The sequence below is a fragment of the Pempheris klunzingeri genome, chromosome 22 (assembly GCF_042242105.1).
Source record: "Pempheris klunzingeri isolate RE-2024b chromosome 22, fPemKlu1.hap1, whole genome shotgun sequence".
Lineage (NCBI taxonomy): Eukaryota > Metazoa > Chordata > Actinopteri > Acropomatiformes > Pempheridae > Pempheris > Pempheris klunzingeri.
The window spans coordinates 3,230,894-3,254,926 of NC_092033.1; the positions used below are offsets into that span (position 1 = coordinate 3,230,894).

General features: G+C 44.3%; 1 protein-coding gene across 1 annotated transcript; it reads left to right on the plus strand.

Moving 5' to 3' along the window:
* Positions 1-766: 766 nt before the first annotated feature.
* Positions 767-22,181, plus strand: lrig3 (leucine-rich repeats and immunoglobulin-like domains 3). The gene is made up of 19 exons (XM_070853632.1): positions 767-963; positions 4,922-4,993; positions 5,109-5,183; positions 12,261-12,395; positions 12,593-12,736; positions 13,167-13,310; positions 13,426-13,569; positions 14,711-14,854; positions 16,852-16,932; positions 17,061-17,132; positions 17,635-17,706; positions 18,800-18,963; positions 19,330-19,665; positions 19,790-20,071; positions 20,185-20,661; positions 20,802-20,960; positions 21,054-21,194; positions 21,296-21,550; positions 21,635-22,181. The coding sequence occupies exons 1-19, from the start codon at positions 767-769 to the stop codon at positions 21,877-21,879; spliced, it is 3,339 nt and encodes a 1,112-aa protein (XP_070709733.1). The 3' UTR covers positions 21,880-22,181.
* The last annotated feature ends 1,852 nt before the right edge of the window (positions 22,182-24,033 follow it).

Genomic DNA, 24,033 nt, shown 5'->3' on the forward strand with positions numbered 1-24,033 from the left:
CAGGTAAGAGTTTTATATTTAAGGTAATGAGTGTGTTATGATTATTCTAAACTACTTTAGTGCATTTTCATTTCATTTCATGCAGTAAATTGTTTTTTTTTTCCAGATTTCAAATCTGAAACAAGGCTGTTTTGAAGATTTTCCCATCATTTGACATTTTGGAGAAACATGAATCCAACAACAACAACAGCAACATGGACGAGCTTATGAAAAGTTTCCTATAAAATCTGAACCAGGAAGCACTGGTGTATTAACTTTCCCAATAATTAACTTTTCAGTCAAATTCAGCTGAACTTTGGCACATTAGTTGTGAGTTTGCACATCCTGAAGTTTAAGACATAAACTGCACTTCTTACTTTCTTTCTTCTCTGAATATTACAGTTTATCTGCAGAAGCCTCACTTTGGGATGAAGATGTCCTGATTGGTGCGAAGGCAGCAGCACGGACTACATATCCCAGGCGCCCCTGTGCTCCCTCCCCCCTGCATACCTCTGCTGTGTGCTCACGCTGCGCTGTGGGGATCCTGCACAGCACAAGTTGCCCCAACAGCAGCAGCACGGAGGAAAAGTTTCCCCACAGGAATGGGCGAGTTTGAGAAGAGCGCTTTTCTTTCCCGCTGCAGTCACTCGGCCCGGGGCTGGATGTAAGGACCCGACACACGGCGCCACATTTGGGATTTTTGCTGTAACTTTTCGGTGGTTTCTCTCTCTCTGTGGATTGGTGGCGCTTCAGCTGCACGCACAGCCAAAGAGGGGTGAGAGAGAAAATGTGTTCCCCTCCGCAGCCTCGCAGTCTTGCGAGCTTTGCCGTGTTGTTCCTGCTGGTGTTGAGGCTGCAGCGTGGATGCGGTGCGCGCACAGGGACGTGCCCCCCTCCCTGCGCCTGTTCCGGGGAGCTTTTGGACTGCAGTCGGCTGAAAAGGGGCCAAATACCAGACACGATCCCGGAGTGGACCGTCCAACTGTGAGTCCAGTTAAAGGGCCTCTGTGTGCCTTATTACCGTCACGGAGAATAGTTTTATTTTCACTTACTGCTCAGTTATTTGAAGATCCTCTCTCACACCTCTGGGCTGCTGCTCCCCTCCAGCACAGATGTGAGGATCCACATTCCTGCCTTAGTGAAAACAGAGCAGCTTGTAAACCACATAAAGAATCTGCTATTACTGGAGAAAAGCACTTCAGTGAAGTTGCTTTGACTTAACTTGGCTCTTATTTCACTGCAGGTCTGTTTTAGACAGTAAACTCAATGCAAAGTTACAAAAATACAAAGTTTCATCTCAGGATTATCAGAAATCTCACCTGTTGTCCAATTTAACACCCACTCATGGATCTATTTATGTGTCTTAATAGGTTTTATTTAGTGTATTGGCCTTTAACAGTGGCATGTCAGACTGCTTGAGGCCAACAGGTGGACTTGCAGTGTGTTTTTACACATCAATGTGCTATTGTCAGCCCCTGCAAGCCTCTTCATTAAAGTGTAAATGATTCTGAACAAATGGTCCCAGTGCCTGCAGGGAGTGCTTTAAAAATCAGACGTTCTGGTGTTTCACTGGGGGGTATAAGCAGCTGCAGCAGTTTTAGTTGTTATAACACTAATAGTGGACTAGTTATCAGACTCCAATCTCCTATCAGGTCTCCCATTGCTACTAAAAGTCATCCATAATGGTCAAACAGTGTGGTTACATCCACATTTTTTATTTGCACTGACTGGTGCGTTTCAGTGTTGGTTTAGTCGTCAGATTTCAGCCGCACAGACATCGAGGCCTTCAAAGCCATAAAGGCATAAATCAGATGCAGTGTGTGTGTGTGTGTGCAGCCCTGGAGTGTTTCCTACAGTAATATCTCCGTTACTCTCCTGTTTGTCTACTGGCTCGGTGAGTTGAGACGAGGCCAAGCTCGGCCCGCTGGAGCTGACATACCAAACTCAGCATTTAATGGCATGTTCCTCAGTGTGTTCTCCTTTACAGATAATTATTCTTACTGGATTTGTTTTATTGCCCAGCGTTAAGCTGGAGTGCTTGATTTTTATTGTCCTGTGTGAGGCCATAGCGCTTGATTCACTGCCTGCTCGAAGCCGTTGCCCTGCTGTTGAATTTAGTTTTTCTCTTTCTAAAATGTGCTGCTCTGGAAACTTGACGTTGCCAGGGAAAACAGACCCAGCCTGAGCCTCATAACCGAGGCCGGCCCTCCAAAGAAAATGGAAAGAAAAAAAAAAAACGTTCCACATGGGGGGAAAATTCTTTTCACTCTGGCATGCTAATTTACGAGTGGCTCTCCAGCACATCTTAAACCCCTTAAACCGCCCGACCCTTTGTTTTCCAGCACCCCATTATTTCTGCTGAATTAGCAACTCCAGAGCCAGCGATGGTACTGATTAAGGAGGAGCGTGTAGGATTAGTTTGAAACAAACTGGTAGAAAGGAAAGGGGGAAGGAGAAAGTAGGAGGGAGAAGAAGAGCATGAAGGGGTTGGATTAAGGCATGAATATCTTGGAGGTTATTGGGGGGAAATAGGCTACAGATTTAATTCCCCTTCACTTTTTAGATGTTTAATACACCAAAAACTTTGAGTCACATTGACCTGAAACACTCATTTCCCCCAGGAGGCGTTAAAGAGTTTAAAAAAACACATATCAGAGAATTTGAATGTTTTTTAGCACTGTTGCCTCACAGCAAGAAGTTGTCGGCTCTGTGATTGACTGGCAGCCAGTCCAGGTCGTACTCCAGCTGGGCTCGGCTCCAGCTCCCCCACGACCCTTAAGGATTAGCGGTATAGACAATGGCTGGACGGATGGCTGGACCCAAAGTCCTCCATTACTTGTCCAGGCCCCAGTAATCCTTAGTGAGAGGACAGGAGTCACAGCTAATGCTAACTTCACCTTCCAGGTGTGTTAGTGGAGGTAAAACTAGCCAGAACTCCTAGTGCTCTATGTCATGAAACAATAACGCTTTAAGAGCAACATATTACACCATTTAACTTGTTTTTTAAAGAACAGATAACTCAGAGTCAGAGATTAACATCTTATTATGGAATAAAAACATACAACTTCCTCAAAACTTTACGTTTAAACATTTATCGGATGACTTTGGTGGTTCTTGGAGTCAGAGAACTGTATTTATTTAGCCGGGTATCACTAATGGCGAAGAGGAGATGGACAACATTAGCAGTCCCAGAGGTTTGCATCACCACGATGCTTATTTCTGTAGCTGTTCTAATAACTCACTATTGTAGCTAATAGCTTCTGCATAAGCTAGTAAGCATCAGTTTATTATTCTGACCTTCCCAGGTGAACCGTTAAACCCTTTGTCCTGACAGAGTTGTCTCTTTATGGTAATCTAAATGAACGACAGCACTCATAACCTAAAGAGATGCTCATTTATTCACCTTCCAGTCTGTGATAAGGAGGCCGTGTGGTGCGGCAGCAGATGGGGGCTGCAGCCTGCACGCAGCGCTGCGTTATCTCGCTCTGCTTTGTGAGGGAAGTGGAAGTGTCAGAGCTACTCAGGGTTTATCTAGGGAGTATGATAGGACACCTTTCCCATATGGCCCCCAGCGCCGGACCTACAGCAACAACAACACCAACACAGAGCTGCATGCCTGGAAAGAAAGGGACGAGGACGGTGGGGGGGTTAGCTTTAGCGAGGAAAAGTAAAACTCTGGTTGAGGGCTTTATGAAACTTTCCACTAAAGAACAAAAACAGGCCCCAGAAAAGTCGACAGGGGTGTTTCAGACATTTGAAAGGCGTCCCTCTCGCTTTTCCCGGCATTGTGAATACATTAGCAGTTGATACGTTCCTCCCCTCCTCCCAGAGCTCCTTGATGGATTCCAGATGAGGGAGGTAAGGAGGAGGAGGAGTTGGGGTGAGGGGGTGTAAAAAAAGTGTCTGGCACCGCAGCGTTGATCGTGCGCAGCAGCGTCAATAACTCCACCACTTTATGGCGCACGGGGGCTCCGCTTGCCAGACTCCTTGAGCCGGTTTTCAGGCTCCTTTTTTTTTTTTTTCAAAAACAGGCAGCAAAAACAAGAGGCTCGCTCCTCGGCGAGCTGCAGCCAAGACCGCTTCAGTCGAGTCCAATTCAGGCTCGGGTCCAGAGGGGGCTGAGACAGAATGAAGAGACAGACCAGAGCTAATTGAGCACTGTTCAAAACTTAAATAGACAACAGCCCTCGAACTGTTCAAACACTGATTAAGAAGTTTCCAAAAATGTACAAAATTCTAATGGAGTTCTGATATAAACCCCAGACTGATCAGTAGCTACAGGTCTGCTCCCGCTCTCCAAAGATGAAGTGCTAGGCAGAAAATAAACCAAATACCAGTGAAACTACACGTTTTAATACTGTTAGATTTGGTTTGAAGGTTTGTAAATATTAAATCCAAAATAGGAATGTGGTTAATACAAGTCCAGACACCCAGAGCGAGGTCTGGACCGAGCCTGGGCCAGCACTGAAACCTCTAGTCCAGCGGCCGCCAAGTTTCAGCCTCCCTTCAGCACTAAAAGAATCTGGCCCCTCAATAACGTATCAGCTTGTCTGCTTTGGCTCGGCTTCCCAGCGCAGGTCTGGATATGAAGTGAGCTGTTTTGGCACGGACGCCCTCCTCATAAAGACGGGATGAAAAGCCTGTAACTTGCTTTCGCAGTTGATTACAATCAAAACTGTATTCGGTGACAGGATGTCGGCAATAAATCTTATCCTTGCTTATTTTTCTGACCGTCCTGTTTCATTTAATCAGCATCAGCTTTGCGCCATCTCACAGTTTAATTACACTGACTTTTCTTTGATCCATTTCCTCTGTTCACATTGTTAAGGCACAATAACAGAGAATTTGTGTGTAATTTTGTTTGTTATGTAGACTGCAGCAGTGGAGAAACAGACCACAGTGTCTACTTTCCCCTTAATTTTTGCCTTTTCCTCCTCCACAGGGACCTGAGCCATAACAAAATGCAGGTGCTTGACAGCACTTTGTTTTCCAAACTACAACATTTAACTGAAATGTAAGTATGTCTTGTGTTCTCAGCACTTTCTGGAGTAAACTCAGGATTTTCTAAACAGCCTCCATCACTGTCCTGCATGTGACAAACTGTTGTTTCTTTTCCTTAATGTGCACAGAAAGCTGAACCACAATGAACTGGAGGCAATACCTGATTTGGGCCCATATGCTTCAAACATCACAACGCTCATTCTGTAAGTGAAACTTCTCCTAAAGCGATAAATACCTCTCTGTGCTCTTGGTTCAGCCCGGTCTGGAGGGTAATCCTCTGCCAGAGTTGTAGCTGCTGGTTAAAGTAGTGAGCTGGGAGGTGGTTCCTCCCCCTTCCTTCCCCCTAGAGAGCAAGCCTTTTGGTTGAGCCAGTTCCCAGACGGGGCAGTCGGAGACATGGCACCCTGCCCCAGACGGGTCACGTGGTGGAAGACAAATGCCATCAACAGAAATGGAAATGTTTTGTCTGGAGGCTGTTGCTGCTGTTGATGTATTTTTAACCTGGAGGCAGTGATGTGATGCTGGAAAGAAAGAAAATCTGCCATGTGAAAATGATGACAATCCAAATTTGGTGATTTGTGTTTAAGCCTCAGTGGGTGGATTTCATGTTCCTGTGTGGCCCTTTATGGGACTCTGAAACGAATGACGATTAATCTGGAAACGAGGCAGCGTCTCTGAGCCCCATCCCTTAAAGAAGCCAGTTTATGGCAGCGTAAACATACCCAACAGTGTCTTAAAGGATAATTCTGTTATTTTTAAACACGGGCCGTATTTTTACATATTTTGGGGTGCATTGACTCGTGTGTACAAAAACTTTTGGAGCGGGTCCAGTAGATCATTTCAGTCAGCAGCTGAGAACAGACGGCAACGGCTGTAATGTAACTCTTTGGGGCAATCGCACTACATCAAAAAAGTCCAGTAAAAGCACTTGTTTTATCCACTGACAGGCTCAGATCGTGTCTGACAACATTACAGAAAGAATCTCTGCCCATATGAATAACTTTTAAATCGCTCAGTTCAAAGCCACCAGGCTCCATTGACAAAAGTATAACTTTACAGGGTAGTTACTGGCCCACCGCCGTCTCAATCAGCTGGTATGTTTGTGTTATTGTGTTACTTTGGTGTTTTAAAGGGTTAGTTCCAATGCAAAACAATGTTTGTGTGACACACAATAATACAAACAAACTAACCGATTGAGGCAGCAACTCCCGTGTTCGGTGTGGTAAAATTGCTGTTTTTGTCAATGGAGTCTGGGGGGTTTGAAAAGCGACATACAATGGCTGGTTCTGGTAAATCAAAAAGGATCTTACAGGTCGATCTCTGTAGGGATCCTTTCAGTAATGTTGTTAGACACTTTGACGAACAATCTGAGTCTGTCAGTGGAAAAAACCCTTTTACCTCCTTTGATACTTTACAGACAGCTCAACAACCATTCTTAGCTGTAGACTGGGGCAATCTGGGCCAACTCTTAAAAGTTTTGGTGCCTACCAGTCATTTCAAATCCAATATAAACAAATGGAGCCCGTAGCTGTCCTTTTAAGTTCAATCCTGCTGATAAATCCAATGAAAAAGCGTTTGACTTGTCACATTTCACCCTGTCCAGACTTTAACCAGAAGATCCTTCGGAATATTATTGTGCAATACGTGCTCTCAGAAGAACACCAGATATTAGTGTGTGAAACCTCAACAATTTTATTTGCTTTCTGTGGTTTGTCTCTCCAAAACCAACCGACGTGAAGTTATTGTGGAAGAATGTATCCGTCTCCCGGCTTGATGAGGCGTATTCCTCATCAAGCCCCGACACGACGCTCTGCAGCAGCCGTAGGGCGTGCAGCCGTCAGCCATCGACAATTTGTTTGCACGTTTAGTGCAGGAGTGTCACCTCCAGCTATAACTTTCAGCAGAGAGAGATGGGTGGAGTGGTTGGTTTTTTTTTTTTTATATTTAACCTCCCCAAGCAAGCTTTCCTACTGCATGTGGTTACTGAGATTTGGATTTAATTACGAATGGATTTGTTATTCTGACCCAAGGAAGAAAACACTCTTATTTTCATTATTTGTTCCACATAAACAACACCTGGTGTGAATAGCTGCATTGTTCCCTTAGTGGTTTGAAAGAGGTCACAGGTTCATCTGCCACAACTGCTGTCCAAGTACCCCTGAGCAACTCTGGACTGAAGTGCAGAGTTCCTGCACAGATTCACTTTAAAAATTCCAGACTTTCTCCAAACCATAATTTCTTTATTTGATTTGACGATGTTGTTCAGTTTGGTTTACCCGAGGCCATGTCATCCACGTTAACCACGCCTTAATACAGTCCAGATAAATACCACCGCTTTCCCCCCCTTTTTTAATAAAGAACGCTCAGTTCAGAAGAACATGAAATACAGACACTTATTTATCTAAAATAAAACGACACTTGAGAAGTACGCAAACCTCCTTGTTTGGTCAAGTAACGCTACGCTGGAAGTGTAAGAGGAGGAAGATTATTTTATGGATCTGAGGGGTTTGAGCCATGATGCTAATTCACATTAGCTATAAGGGTTGGGAGACGTCTTCTGAACACTGAAACGACCTGAGTCACTTGGTGAACGCGCTATGGACACAGCGTTCGCCCCGATGTGGCATCTGTGGCTGTTAAATCCCAATATGGGGATGGTAGAGGCTCAGTGGTCAATTAGCCTCCTAATGTTCTTACATTTTAATTATTTATGAATCCTGAATTGATGATAATAATCAAATAGTTTTGTGCTAGTCAACACAATGTGCATTAAAGGCAAAATGCTGCACTATTTAAAGTGAGACCTTTGTTAAACCTGATCACTCTGGGGTACTTGTAAATATTAAAAACGTAGAGTAACAATAAAGGAAATGCAGAGGAGAGGGGTGAAGTCACCAGACTGATGTCAGCCACACAGAAACATCCACCCAGACTTTACACATTAGCGTTAGCCTCCTTTAGCTTCTGGCAGAAATAACATAGCACTGTTTTGTTGTTACATGTCTCACTTTGGTCTTCAAAGGACAATGTTCTATTTAATAAAAAAATCAAAGTGAACACCAAATGGTGAATCCATTAAAGAGTTGTTGGTTAGTGACGCCAAAGAGCATTCATTAAAAAAATAGCCAAAAGCAATAAGAAGAAAAAGAGCAAGAAGAAGAAGAAGAAGAAATTGACACTTGCTCTCTCAGTGCTTTGTGTTGGCTGCCGCTCTCCTCCTTCAGATTAGGTGACGCAGTCTGATTTTCCAGAATTTCTCTCCCTCCTTCGGCTTCTCTGAGCTGGGAGGGCAGAAAAGAAGAAAAAAAGGCCTCGGGGTATCGAATACCCCTTGTTCAAACAGCCAGTCAGACATAGCGGCAGCTCTCGCCGACTTCTTTGACCTCGCAGCTCAGAGTAAAAACAAACGGCAATAACCCTGCAGCTGGTAGTAATTGAGTCGTGATCATCTTAATTAATTGAACAATTTCCCAGGAATTTATGGAGGGGGTAAACCCCAGCGCCGCTAAATCCCTCTGCCTGTGTTCAGGGGGGTCCAACAAATGACCTGGAGATTCCAGATCCTGATTAGGTTTATTAGGAGGTGAACCTCTCGGTATGTCTACGGAAATGGGAACCTTGTTGAAGATGAGAATTACAAACCAAAACAGAAGCGATTATAGTAATAATCTGTGGCAGTTCCACTACAAATATCTGTGCAAAAGGCATTCAGCGAGGGCTGCAACTAATGAAAGACTTCATAACCTGTTGGTTGTTTTTGATCAACCAATTTATTGTCAAATCTAACAGAAAATGCTGCTATAAGTGACGTCAGCACATCCTTGTCCCAAAGATATTCAAGTTACAGCAATTGAGAGGCCGTGGGCAGCAAACATTTAGCTTTTTTTTCCTATTATTGACTTAAAATACCCAAATGTACCGTTCAAAATTCAAAGAATGCATCAGCCCCCCCCTCACACACACATCATTTGATTGACAGGTGATCTCTGAACCGTAATGCAGAAACACAACAGTAAAGAAAAGACATGTACAGTGAATTTTACAGCTCCCCTGCCATTTTATGTAAAGGCCCTTCAGTTCACACGTTAACCCGATCCCTGTTTCTCTCCCCTCCGACTGGGAACCGACGTGTTAAGATGATCAGCCATTTGAGTGAGATATGTGCAAGAGTTTAATATGGCGTCTCAGCCCTGGTTTTCATTACAGGCGCCACTGCAGAGAGAGGGAGTCATCGGATGGCTTCTCAAAACTCTGTTCTGTTTCCAATAGGAAATACCACACACACATATACACACACACACCACCACACATACACACACACTACTACTACTACAAGCAAGATGGTTTTTAGAAAAAGTTACTTTCCATTTAAAGAGCCTTCACCATTAAAAGCTTAAGTTGCAGCTCAGTGGACAAAACTTTGCAAGAAAACTTCATCAAGGATCTTTGAGTTTTACACAGCACAGCTTCTCAGTATGTAACTGTGGCCAGTTCGACGGTGCTACAGGCCAAAAATACTAGTTTTTTTTTCCATCAAGAGTGCTGGCAGGTATGAGCCTGTGTGGAACCCACATTGTGTTGATGTAACAAGCCTGTAATAAAAAAGGCTTTACCCGCACTTACCACACTCACATTTCATGAAGGGAAGTTCTTAGATAGTTTATAAAGTCTAAATCTTCACTTGTATGTTTCTAAAGTAATCAAAAAAGTGTGATACTGACCTTTTATTGCATATTGCACTCATTTTGTTGTTCTAATCATGGCAGCACCACATGATCGATTCATTGTCCGTCTGCTGCTTGCCTCAGTTTAATAACGAGTATATGTTTCATCAATGCTCAAGATGCCTCTGGCTGTTATTGACACATGGTTAGCCTTCCATTGATCTCCACTAACAGCAGCAAAGCCCCACAACCGCAGTCGTAATGGCTCCGTAATCGCGTTATCTGATAGCAAAGTGGAAGAACAAATCTGGAGTGTGCGTAATTAAAGTGCACAATGCTCGGCTTGTTTGTGTGTGGAGAAGACGGAGGAGCGCTGAGATGAGGGTTTGTAGCCGTTTTAAAGATGCACGCTTGATATATTTAAATAGAAATAAATAGAGTGACTCTGAGGAAGCTGACGGGATTAGGGAATAATTGGTTGGCCTGTTTTGTGAGTCAAACGTCAGGGTCTGTATCTCCTCGTCCTCAGGACAGGAAGTGTGCACCAGCCCCTCTCCGTGGCTCTACTTTCCCCCTGAGAAAAACTGGAAAGACTGGTTCTCTCTTACCAGGCGGCCTTCCCTCTCTCAGCGACCAGTCAGGGGAACATGAAAACTGAGATACAGGTGGTGTGCGGCTCTTTTGTTTGGGACCTGGGGGCTGCGGTGCATGGAGAGCCCTCTGCAAATCTCCAAACAAAAGAGCTGCCTGTGCTCTTTTTATTGCAGACAATGATCTTATTTTACTACTGCACACCAGAAACCCAAAAGATTTTTGAGTATTTGTGACATTTTACAAACAAGTTTTATCCATAGAGCCCAATATCATGAATCTGCCTCCAGGGGCTTTACAATCTATGATGAGATGAGCTTTAAGTTTGGATCTAAAGTCCTTAATAGACAGAGTATCTGATGTCAGCAGGGAGGTTATTAACAAGGAAGTGGACACAATAGGAAATGACCCTGCTGCCTGATGACTTCTTTTTACTCTGTGGACAGATGGCAGTGAGTACGGTCGTGCACAAAACCAAGTGAAGCCGTGTTTTCAGGCCGATGTGAACAATATTTCACATTGTGCACAGCCGCCCTGGCTGAGCTGCGGTCACACACCAAACTCCATGTAAAAGAAAGACAATTTTGTCAAACCTTTAGTAGCTCCTGCTCCCTCCCAGCCCCCAACCTGCTGCCTTTCCCTGCCACAGCACCAAGCTTGACTCAAGCGCTGAGCTCACAAACTTGCCCCAAAGTCCTGCCAAACTCCCCGGGCTGCCGCTGACAGGTGAATCTTCCCTTCTGTGTTTTGAATCAGAACATTTCCAAAAAGGTGTTGTACTTTCCAGATGGAGAACCCTGTTTCTGTGTAAATATGTGCTCTGAAAGCAGTCAGCGTGTTTGGAAAAGGGGCCGAGGCTCCCTCTGTGTCACACTAAGGTGTTTTGAATAGGTGAAACACCTCAGTTTCGCAGCAGCGTGGTGCCATGCTTGCCCTCTCTCTGCCTGAGGTGGACGAAAAGAGCATAAAACCTGAGATCAAGATGAGACCAATCGGCAGGTGTGAAGAGACGGATCCTAATACCTGAGTGTTAAATACTTAGCTTTAGATTTTATTATCATTCAGTTATTTGGTCCAGAAAATGTCCAGAAATCACGTTGGATGAAAGGAAACAAGTGATACAGCTGGAACTTAGGCTGTGTGGTATTTTGGCTTAAAAAATGACAATTTTCTGTCGATCAACTAATTGATTAATCCACTCATCACCTCTGCTTCTCTGGAGTGGCAGCTGTCGTGAATGGAGCTGTCTGCACCGTGGGTCAGTTGACTGACAGATTCCAACCATTACACATTAAGGACACCACGTCCCGACTGAAACCTACGGTAGAAAAACTGGCCTCGGTTTTGTTTTATTTTTTTCCAGCTGCTGGAAAAAGGAATCAGAAGAACTAACAGCTCTCTGGTCAGTAAGGTGTAGCTGGAGGCGGCGGCGGCGGCGGTGGGGGGCTGTAACCATCGCAATGAATGCTGAAAACGAGGCCTGTAGTCTGGTGCATTGGAGGGAATTCCTGCCTCCCCCCCCACTCTCTCTCTCTACTGCCGAGTCTCATGCACAAAGAGGGCACTGTACGGGCTCTGTTTATAACTAAGCAGTCCCTGCACTGCAATTTAGGAGGCGTGCAGCTCAGGAAATTGCTGGCCTCTGCCAAGGCATGCTTTCACTGAGGGAATGGTATTCATCAGCCAAGTAATTGGCAGGTTACTTTTTTAAATACCTTGTTGGTAATGACCTTATAAACAAAATAACACATCAATAAATTGAAAGGTTGTTTGGAGCTGGTGTGAAAAGCAGCAACATCGCTCATACTGAGCAATTTGTTGGCATCCTTGAAATATGCAACATCAGCAAATGTTGGGTGGTAAGTTTTAGCTTTAGCGCGTGAGAGTTTGTCATTTTCTTAATACCGCAGGCTAATTGAGGGACTTGACTGTTTGTATATCTAGAAATGTGAAACTGGTGCACGCCGCTAGTCAAATACACAGTATTTTTGTCATTTATTGGAGCGATGGTGTCTGTATTTTCAGAGCAAACAACAGGATCACCAGGATCTCTGAGGAGCAGCTCAGGCCCTTCCTCGCTCTGGAGACGCTGGACCTCAGCAACAACAACATCGTGGATATAAAGGCCGGCTCCTTCCCTGCTCTGCCTCTGAAGAACCTGTGAGTGTCACTGCCTGATAGTCCCAGTGCATTTTATACAGCTGGAGGGCATTTAATCTATTTAATCTGTCTAATCTAGTGCAGCACAGACATGGATGTATACATCCATTAGTTATTGTAGTGCTTTCATAGACTAAATGTATTAAATATAAATCACTCTATTGCTTTTACCTTATTATTAAATCTTTGTTTCTCAGGTTCCTCAACAACAATCGTATCTCATCACTGGAGACTGGCTGCTTCACCAACCTGTCGAGCTCTCTGCAGGTTCTCCGGCTCAACCGCAACCGTCTCTCCACCATCCCAGCCAAGATCTTCCAGCTGGCCAACCTGCAGCATCTGTAAGCTCCACTTACTTTTGCTTTATATTTGATAAATATCACAACCAGGGCTTCAAATCATGACGTGTCTCATATTAACATCCTGATAAGACTTTTCCGACATTCTGAATAAAATGACTTTCTCTGACTGCACTGTAGTTTGAAGGTTTTCCACTTGTAAAGTTGAGGACACACAATATATTGGAGTCTCTCTCTCATGGCTCAGCTTTTGTCTGATTGGCTGACAGCTATATGACCCATATATCTGCCAGCATATCATTCTGAAGATCTAATTGGCTGATATATTGGAGAAATGGCTATTAGTATTATTATTATTTAACGTCATGCACCATCATTGCTCTGCAGCCTTTCCACCCAGAACAGTTTGAAAATCCAAACCATACAGTTTTTCCTGCCTTGCTTGAAGCTTACCGCTCTGTGCGTGTTTCAGGGAGCTGAGCAGGAACCGGGTTCGCAGGGTGGAGGGCCTGACCTTCCAGGGTCTACACGCTCTTCGCTCCTTGAAGATGCAGAGAAACGGGCTCAGCCGCCTGATGGACGGAGCCTTCTGGGGCCTCAGCAACATGGAAGTCCTGTAAGCAACATTACAAGAGACGTGCATCAAGTTCTGGTCTTCCATCATGATTTAAATGCAGCATAAAGTCTCATTATGTGTGTGTGTGTGTGTGTGTGTGTGTGTGGGCCTGCAGGCAGCTGGACTACAACAACCTGACAGAGGTGAGTAAGGGCTGGCTGTACGGTCTGCGGACTCTGCAGCAGCTCCACCTCGGCCACAACGCCATCAGCAGGATCCGACCTGACGCCTGGGAGCTCTGCCAGAAACTCAGTGAGCTGTGAGTCCACCTTTTTTTTTTTTTTCTCTCTTCTCTTCCCTCCTTTTTTCCCCTCCTCCCTCTGCACGCTGTGTTTCTTTTCTCCCCTCCCTCTTGTTATTCCCCCCTCGCTTTCCATTAACACTCTGAACCCCCAACACTTTTCCGTGTCGCCCTCTCCTCCTCTCTGGCACTCCTGCCTGCCCTTCCTCACACTCCAGTTCCTCTCGTCGCCAATCCCCCCCTCCTACACACACACACACACACACACACAGACAAAGCAACATCTCTTATGCTCTGTCAGTCAGTGCCAACATTAAATCACTGCCAACATATTACACACCCCCTCTCCCTCCTCTCTGTTCTGCTGTCACTTAAGCCAAAACATCGACTTACGGAAGTCCCAATTATTTTTCCTGTTGAAAATTCCATGATTAGTTACACTTCTCTTTCCTTGCAAAACACTACATTACCCACAAACTTGAGTGATTTCCAACCCATCAACACACATTCCCGAAAGCAGATTGAGTTTCCTTTGTTGTGGCTGTTGTTTACAGCAGCGGTCAGCTCAGTGTTTGCACCGTCTGGAGCGTTTTTCACAGAAAGGTGGTGGTTCTTTCCCGCTGCCTCTCTCACTCTTATCACATGAACTTGATGGTACACAAACTGGAAACGTGCCCAGTTATCTGATTCATTCTCATCTGAGTTTACTTTAAAAACGGCTCCTCGGAATTTCTGTTTTGTTGCGAAATTTGGTCAACTTATACGAAATAAGCCTTAAAATCCTGAAAGTATCTATCTATCTATTGAAAGTCTGGAAATATAAGATTTTTTTTCTATTTCAAAATGTGCAGGAATATGAAGATGTGCAAAAATAAAGCTGTATTTTAGTTCTGGATTTTCTGAATGACCTACAGTGACGATGATACCCGGGATAAATAGCCAGATGGCATACATAGGCTCGACTTAGTGGATTTATAATTATCAGTTTTCAGTTGCCGTTTGGTTAAGTTTAGGCACTTAAACTACTTAAGCTGGGTTTTTACCACCCTGGTGCAAATAGCATCTGCTGACATAAAAAGATTTTTTTGTGCTTTAAGTCTACTATCCAGGTTTTTTGGCCGCTCTTCTCATGTTATTGTTTTTGTGGTCCATCCTACAGGAACCTGTCCTCCAACCATCTGTCCAGACTGGAGGAGTCCAGCTTCGTAGGCCTCAGTCTGCTGGACGAGCTCCACATAGGAAACAACCGCGTCAGCTTCATCGCAGACGGAGCTTTTCGTGGCCTCTCCAGCCTGCAGATGCTGTGAGTTTAATTCATAAATGTTATCTGATCTAATGTCTAATCAATATGAAATCAGTGTTCTTATTTTTATTGGTAACTTCCATATTTGCTTAAGTTAAGTAACATTATCTCACTGTAATGAAGAAACCCATAATTTGAAGAACAGGTTTCCCACCAAGTCTTGAAAGTTTTTGAAAATGCTTCATTTAAACTGTTAAACATGTTTCAGGGTTCAAAGAATAACCACTTGTTTGACAATATACGCTGATCGCCATAGGTAGAAGGGAATTATATAGATTTTAGTTTTTAATTTATTATAAAGGCTCCAAGAGTGTTGAAATGTTTTGTGCCTGAAAAGTGCTCCAGTTTTAAAAAAACCTGCACAAACCCTGGTGACAAAATCTGGCAGCAAGTAAATCCATGTAAAACCACATTTTGTACAGATGAAACAAATAACAGATTAATTAATGACTAAGCTAAGCCAATCCTCTCCCAACTCTAGCTCCATACTTACACGAGACAGGTATTGATCCTCTCATCTACCTTTTTGGCAAAAAAGCGAAATAAGTGTTACTTCTAAAATGTCAAACTGTTCCTTTAAGATAATCGCTAGTACTTTTTAGTGTGAGTTGATGTTTCAGCTGACACATTCAATGTATGCACACAAAAAAGGTCCCTCACATGCTGCTCTATTACCCCTCCCACCCCCGTTAAAGCCACCTCCACCATCAATCCCCCGCCTGAGTGGAAATATCCTGCCTGATTTGTTTTGGGGATGTGAAATAGATTACCATGTTGAGGTCTCTCCACATACATAAAAAAAAACCTCCAAGAGGCACAACCCCGACCTCAACAACCCCCCCACCAGCTCTCCCCTTTCTCCACCCGATCTCCCCCCTTCCACACCCACATCCACCCATCCCCCCTTTCCCACAGACAGGCTCCATAACATTTCCCCTGGTTGGGATTTTTTTTTTTTTTAACTGGAACCAAATGTGAGCTGTGCTGCTGAGGTCACCGTAGGGCAGGTGTGCAGCTAGGTGGACGTGCACTGCTTCAGGGCTTCAAATCCACCACCCCCTCCCACACACACACACACACACACACACACACACCCTTCCTCAATCTCAATCAGCCATAACCAGGCATGCCGAGGAGGAAAATAACTGTTTGAAAGCATTAGAGCAGCTGAGGGATCAAAGGAGGCAATTTCTCTGGGAAATTCTTGGCTTTTAGTGATGTTCGGACTTGAACGCTGCATTTAGCTGTTTGGTGTGTTTTTCTCTCTCTCTCAAAAAAAAAAAGTCCATATTTTCTCTCACTTTGATAGTAGAAAATGTTTCACAACATTTACTTTCAAAGCATTAACGTCGATCAATAGGTTTTGGTGTCATTCCCTCAGGACCAAAAGCAGGACACTTTCTTTGTAGAGACTTTGAAGAAAAGGCACAGAGATCATGAGCCGGTCGCACCAGCTGTTCTCAACTTTAATTTAGTGTTGTGTAAATCTCCAGTTGGTAAATACTGATATTCTAACAAAACTAAGTTTAAAGTTTAGTGTTACTTATTTAGTTTTTTAAGTTTTTTTTCACAAATGGAGCCATACAATGCGTTAAATACCACAGATATTGGTGTATTTAACGATGGATGGAGGATCTGAGGCAACACTTCCTTTGAGGGTAACTCATATACATATTTGTATTGCATGTAGAGTATATTTATCCCCTCAAATGAAGTTGAAAATGCCGCACACATGTTATATTGTAGCGCTTCCTTGTAAAGCGTTTTTTCCTACACAACGCAGTGAAGCCAGTGCAGACTTCTAAAAGTGCCACAGAGGCCAGGAATGAACTTCCTGTGAGGCACAGAGCCGCTTTGAATATAATTTTAAAGTCTCAAACGTTTTCCCCCCTCACACGAAACGCAAAGCCACATAAACTTTTATTAACATCGCAAGTGCAGTTGTTTTCTGGGTGTGGATTTTTTACAACGCGGTCTGTCTTTGTTTCTTCGGAAAGGGATCTCCAAAATAATGAAATCTCCTGGACCATTGAAGACATGAATGGGCCTTTCTCTGCTTTGGACAAGCTGAAAAAACTGTGAGTTCACGATCAACCTAACACCATTTTTCACCCTGAACTGTGTGACTTCGTGGACCTTGAACAAAGTAAACCCCGTGAGTAAAAAGTGAGGTTTGAAATTGATCAAACTTTTGTCATTTTCCCAGATTCCTACAGGGGAACCAGATCCGCTCGGTGACCAAGAAGTCTTTCTCCGGCCTGGACGCTCTGCAGCACCTGTGAGTCGGCCTCGTGTTTCACTGATTGTTTCCAAAAGCCCGAGCTGTAAACTAAGCAGGGTGAATCACACAGAGACACAGAGGCTGTTTGTTAGAGCAGAACACCCAAACTGTCTTCTCCCATTCCTCCACTTTGATGTGGAATCAGGAAAAAACTCTGCCATTAGTATCTTTACGTGTGTGCCAGACTATATCGATCACCGAGGCAAGTGTGTGTGTGTGAATGCCTGTGTGTGTGAGTGTACAACAGCTGCATTTGATTCTAATTAGAGTTTTTTCCCAGCCGTTGCCAGAGCTCAAAGCAGCCCATAGTTGGGCCTCTCTTGATTAACACAGCAAACTGCTGCCCAGACTTTTATTGTTCTGGAGCCCAGACCTTTTTCTTCTCTCGATTGAAGTTTTTGTAGCCTTCACTCTGTATGGCTGATGCTGGCAGAAAAACCTGCCATCTTGCTGCACACAAGCCCACCAGTCCTAATTTTCTTTTCACTTTTCTCCTCAGAGATTTGAGTAATAATGCCATCATGTCGGTCCAAGCGAACGCCTTCTCTCAGATGAAGAACCTGCAGGAGCTGTGAGTATGATCGCGTCAAAGGGGGCAGCCTTAGTTAGTGCTTCAGTGTTGATTTGGGACAAAACACCAGGTGAAACTCATTATAGTCTGCTGGGAAAGTGCTGACTGCAATGTTAATAACAGGTTCACAGTTTCCTTTGTCTCCCTCCACTAAAAGTTAGTTTTCATTAAAAATGCAAGGGAATTTGTGAATATTCTCAAAATTATTGTGACTTAAAGGATCGTATGTTGTTTTAGTCTGTTAAATATTCCCATCAGTAAGCAAAGCAACGTTAAAAGGTCATATGAGGCCCATGAGCGTGAACTAAACCACCCAGAGGTTTAGTTTGACGGACAATTTTAAGCCTCGAGTTTGGCATTTCGGCCGCTGCCATCTCTGTTTCAGAAGTGACATTCTGTCCTCAAAGACTCAGATTGGTTGGGTTTAGGCATGACCCGCCTCTGATTGGTTAAGTCACATGCTAGTCCTGCTTTAAAGCAGACCCTACTTTATTATCTATTTTCCTCTAAATGGGACTGTAATTTACTAAATTAACATCAGACTATGTTAAAGAAGACGTGAAACTAGCGACTGAGACGCATTAGGAAAGATTGCTCAGAGACTTCCACACAACTGGACTTCTTTTTGGAGTCAGTGGAGTCGCCCCCTGCTGGCCATTAGAAAGAATACAGGTTTATGGCTCACATGGTGCTTTAACTGTGGTGACTCTTGTTTTTACACTTTTTGTACAGATTAAACAAATAAGATTAGACGTGTGAATCAGTTAGAGGTGCAAGTAGACAGACTTTTTTAACCCATGGCCAAAGCCAGGCTAGCGGTTTTCCTCGTTTCCAAGCTCAGCTGATGGTCTGCTGGCTTCAGCTTCCAATTTACAGCATAGACATGAGAGTGCTATTGATCTCATCTCATCTAACACTCAAAAGAATGAATATTTTCAGTCCATCTACCAACCAAAGTCTGTTTGTGATAATTAAAGTCAGTAAAATTATTGGTATCCTTACATCTTACAGGTTAAAACTAACAAAAAAAACATTTACAGTGATATTTTTGCATTGTGAATGAAAACATTTTTGGTTTCTTCTCCCGTGGCAGGCGTCTTAACACCTCCAGCCTGCTGTGCGACTGCCAGCTGAAGTGGCTTCCCGTCTGGGTGGCAGAACAAACCTTCCTGCCCTGCGTCAATGCCAGCTGCGCCCACCCACAGATGCTGAAGGGCAGGAGCGTGTTCGCCGTCAGCCAGGAGGAGTTTGTGTGTGGTGAGTGATGCATTCACTTAGTATAACACCTTTACACACACACATACCGTAATGCCTTAAAAACAGCCATTTATGCGTAGCAGGTTTTCCATTTACAAACTGACCCAGATTGTTCAATATTTTCCTCCCTGACTCCTGGACGAGGTAATGAGTCTCATGAAGGGACCATTATGGAAATTTACTAAGTTTTCAGCTTTCCTGGTTACTGTCAGAGAGAACTACTGGGGAAATGTATCAGTTCAGTTTTTCCCCTTTCAGAGCTTCATCTGCCAACAAAACGCCAAAAAAGCACCAAACGTCGAGAATTATTCCCAACATGAACACTTTCATATGGAAATTTTAAATCCATTTTCTTTTGGTTTCTAGATGACTTCCCAAAGCCTCAAATCACTGTGCAGCCGGAGACCCAGTCAGCCCTCAAAGGCAGCAACGTGACATTCGTCTGCTCGGCAGCCAGCTCCAGCGACTCGCCCATGACCTTCGCCTGGAAGAAAGACAATGAGGTCCTGAACGACGCCGAGATCCACAACCAGGCTCACCTGCGGGTGCAGGGTGGCGTGGGAGGTGAGACGGAGGTGACGGAGTATACGACCACCCTGCAGCTGCGTAACGTGGAGTTCTCCAGCGAGGGGAAGTACCAATGCGTCATCTCCAACCACTTTGGATCGTCCTATTCCACCAAAGCCAGGCTCACTGTCAACAGTAAGTTTGGAACGGGAGAAACCAGTTGTTTGGCTTATGTCTCCATCTACAAGGTGCACACAATGTCTGTCAAAGTCTTAAACGATCAAAATGTAAGGTATTTCTCTCTTTCTCTCATTCCCAGTGCTCCCATCTTTCACCAAAATGCCAATGGACCTGAGCATCCGCGCAGGAGCAACAGCCAGGCTGGAATGCGCCGCCGTGGGTCACCCATCGCCTCAGATCGCCTGGCAGAAAGATGGAGGCACCGACTTCCCAGCCGCTCGCGAACGCCGTATGCACGTCATGCCGGAGGACGATGTGTTTTTCATAGTGGATGTCAAGACCGAGGACATCGGTGTTTACAGCTGCACGGCTCAGAACACAGCTGGAGCTATTTCTGCAAATGCTACGCTAACTGTTCTAGGTAAGAAGACCAGTATGAAGGATAGATGAACTCTGCACACTGATGAGTCTCTCTAATGTTGGTTTGGTTCCTCGTCACACTAACCTATTCTTCTGCGGTGGTCCTTCTTACAGAAACGCCCTCCTTCCTACGGCCCCTCATGGATCGCACCGTGGCAAAGGGTGAAACCGCCGTCCTCCAGTGCATAGCCGGCGGCAGCCCTCCCCCGAGGCTAAACTGGACCAAAGACGACAGCCCGCTGGTTGTGACCGAGCGCCACTTCTTCGCAGCTGCCAACCAGCTCCTCATCATCGTTGACGCTGCCGAGGCTGATGCGGGAAAGTACACCTGTGAGATGTCCAACACGCTGGGCACAGAAAGGGGCAACGTCCGCCTCGCAGTCCTACCGAATCCCAACTGCGACTCTGGAGTGCAGGGCGGCATGGGAGTCGGCGTCGTGGGTGGGGCAGGATCGGACGATGATGGGTGGACCACAGTGGGAATTGTCATCATAGCCGTGGTGTGCTGCGTGGTGGGCACATCGCTGGTTTGGGTGGTCATCATCTACCACACCCGGCGACGCAGTGAGGACTGCAGCATCACTAACACAGGTTGGTTCATGACGGTGTTTCGTTTTCCATTTCATAAGTATCACTTATCCTCCAAGTACCTGAATCTCCTCTTCTTTCCTTGTGTACATTTAAAAATGGTAAAAAAGTGTATGATTTAACTGGCTGTCCTTGTGCTCCAGATGAGACCAACCTGCCTGCCGACATCCCCAGCTACCTGTCCTCCCAGGGAACGCTCGCTGACCGACAGGATGGCTACATCCCATCAGAGAGTGGCAGCAGCCATCAGTATATGGCTTCGTCAATTAGCGGCTTCTACCTGCAGCCAAAAGACATGAATGGTAAAACCCCTGCCCTTTCTCCTTTGTCCTGAATTTGAGTCCTTCTGCAGCAGCAAGTTTTTCTTATACGGTTCTGTTCCTTCACCCACACAGGTCTTTGTCAGCTGGACACAGGAAGTGAAGCAGACATGGAGGCAGCTATCGATCCTCTGCTCTGCCATTATCAAGGTCCGATCAGCTCACTGCTTCGCAGAGACAACATGTACTCCACTGACCCATCCGAGGTCTTCACGGGTCCGTACAGATTTTACTGTACTGTCCAAATATTTCTTACATCTGGGTTTTGTCTCTCACTTTCTAAAGGAACTAATGATTTTAATTTTTCCACCCCTCAGGCTGTTCCATCGATCAAAGGCCGGTCTGCGTCGACTCCTACAGTGGCAGCCTGACCAGCCCGAAAAGGAGGGACTACTTCCTGTCAGAGCATTTTGACCTCTGCTCCTCTACTGTCCTGATGCAGCTCCCCAACGCCAGTCTCCATCACGCTCCCTCCCACCAGCAGACTGACCGCCGACCATCCACGGAGGACGGAGAAGCCAACGACTATGGGAGACCTCATGAGTGTCTTTCCCAATGCAACACCTTCATGGGTAGGTCTTAAGTTAATCAGTTGTCAGGACTTTTGCAGATTTTGCCTGTTAGCTGCTCTGACTTCTCTCACCTTTCTGGCTCAGGAACATTTGGGAAAGCTCCCTGGAGGCCTCACAAGGACCTGTACACGGGATTCGGCCCGCCGTCAGTGACGCATAATGGAATTACTCTGCACGAGAATCCTTACGCCGCTCCGGACACCGATTCAGACCTTGAGGAGAACGGTCTCACCAAGGACTTGGCGTCAGAGCAGATCAGCGGCATTTATGAACAGCCGTTTGACTGCAGCAGGACTGATCCCATCCCACAGCGCAGAACGAGCACTTAGCCAAGTGACTCTTTTCTTTTTCATGAAGAGGACGACCAAATAAATGAACATTTCTACCTCACTGAATGGACGCTTTTGCAATAAAGGACTCCTCAAATGTGCAACAAGTGAATGTAAAGGACAGTTTGATGTTCCTAGAGAAAAGTAAAAGGGAGCATATTAACAGCTTCAGTTAAATAATATAGATTATATACATTTTTTATATAAAGTTTATTATATTTTGTAAATTGTATATAAACAGATTCCATTATTTTTGCTTACTTTTTGTGTATGAGTATTTTGCAGCCCTGCCTATTCAGTTATCCCAGCTTTGAATAAAGCAGTGTTTTGCACATGTGTAAACAATAAAAAAAACACCTAAATGGGTGCTGCTACATTCACGACAAGCGCTGCAAGTCTTCCATGATGTGACTGTCTTTATCATGTAGGAGACGTACGAGAGATTTACAGGACGTGGTTCTGGCGGTGGGTGTTGCACGCCGACCTTTTAGAGCTGAACCACAGACCGCCAAGGACGCCTCAGGTCTGTCATCAGTCAGCCCCCCCACCGAGAGAGAGACGCAGACGGAGAGGACGTTTAACTGTTTGGCATCAAAGCCTGGTTCCATGTGGGACTGGACAATATTTACAAATATAAATCAACTTTCACCAGGACCATGTGGTAATGATACAATCTTTTGATATGGATCCAAACATTATCCAAATGAATGATTCCAAGATAAAGACTTATTCTGAGCATAATTGCCATTTTGTAATTTAACTAAATACTGGAAACTCTCCATAGTAATATCCTGACAATGGTAGTAACAATATAGTCTGTCCCTACTGTAGTTCAGTGGTCTTTAATAGACAGACTGTTGTGATGAGCCTCAGCTAGAGGACCAGGAGTGAGCTTTACTACTACTACTACTACTACTACTACTGATACCAGTACTAATGCTAATGATTGTACTATATTAGTACTATGGGGTCACCGTTTACCTCCACTACTACTGATTGAGTTCCTCTTATTATTGACAGCAAGTCATTTTGTACTAAGACACAAATAATGCACACAAATTATGCTCATACACAATATTACTAGTATCACTGCTTAACTAGTTCTACCACTGTAACAAACATTACTGCAGTACTAATTACTATGAAAGTACACACAGTTACTACACTGTTACTATAACATTACTGCTGTGACTCATAACGCTGTACTAGTTAAGTAAAACTATCCCTGCAACTGCTGCTACCACAAGTAGTAGTAGTAGAGAGGTAGTAGTGGTTGCTGAGAGATAAGATAAGAGAAGATAAGCCTTCATTCATCCCACGTTGGGGAAATTTGCAAATTTGCAAATTTGCAGCAGCAAAGAACAAGAATAACAGGTGCCTATATAAGTAGAATATAATATAAATAGAATAAAAAAGCTCTGCAGTATATACAAATATAACAAAGAGTACTGTAGTAGAATGGATGAAGTACGAGTGGATAAGTACTAAAATGAGAACTAGTAGTAATACTAGTATTGATAGCAGTGGTTATAGTAACAGTAGGTTCAACGGCAAAAATAAATATCAGTATAGGTTCAGATTTTTTCAGGCGTGCTCACATGCCTGTCGAAAGAGTTAGTCGTCAGATTCCTCCAGTTCACACTGGCCATGAAGTTATCACAACACGTGGAGGAGGTGAGCAGCACAATCTTTAGTCTTTCGACGCCTTTTGTGTAAAAGTTCGGCTGTTATGATGCTTCAGCAGTGTCAGTGGGCCATACTGGGTGGATATTTCCCTAAGTTACAGTCTTCTACAGCCAAATTCCTCCTCTTTGTGTTACTGTCTCTCCACAGAGGGAATTTTGTACCAAAAATACTAAACTTGTGAGTACTGCATTCAAATATATAAAAGAAATAACATACAGACTTGAAAAAATCCAACAACAAACAAACAATACTAGTAGCACAACTGGTACCTTTGCTACTATCTCAGCTAATGTTTATGCAGCCAACTATAATTCCCCACCGTGACCAACAACACTGCGGTAACCACTATCATTAATAATCATTCCATTAAACCTGATGCTCATAATTAAATACTACTTAAGATAATTCTATGTAATTTATATTGAACCCACAAATTGCTGTTAGAACAGTATGGCATAATATAACTAA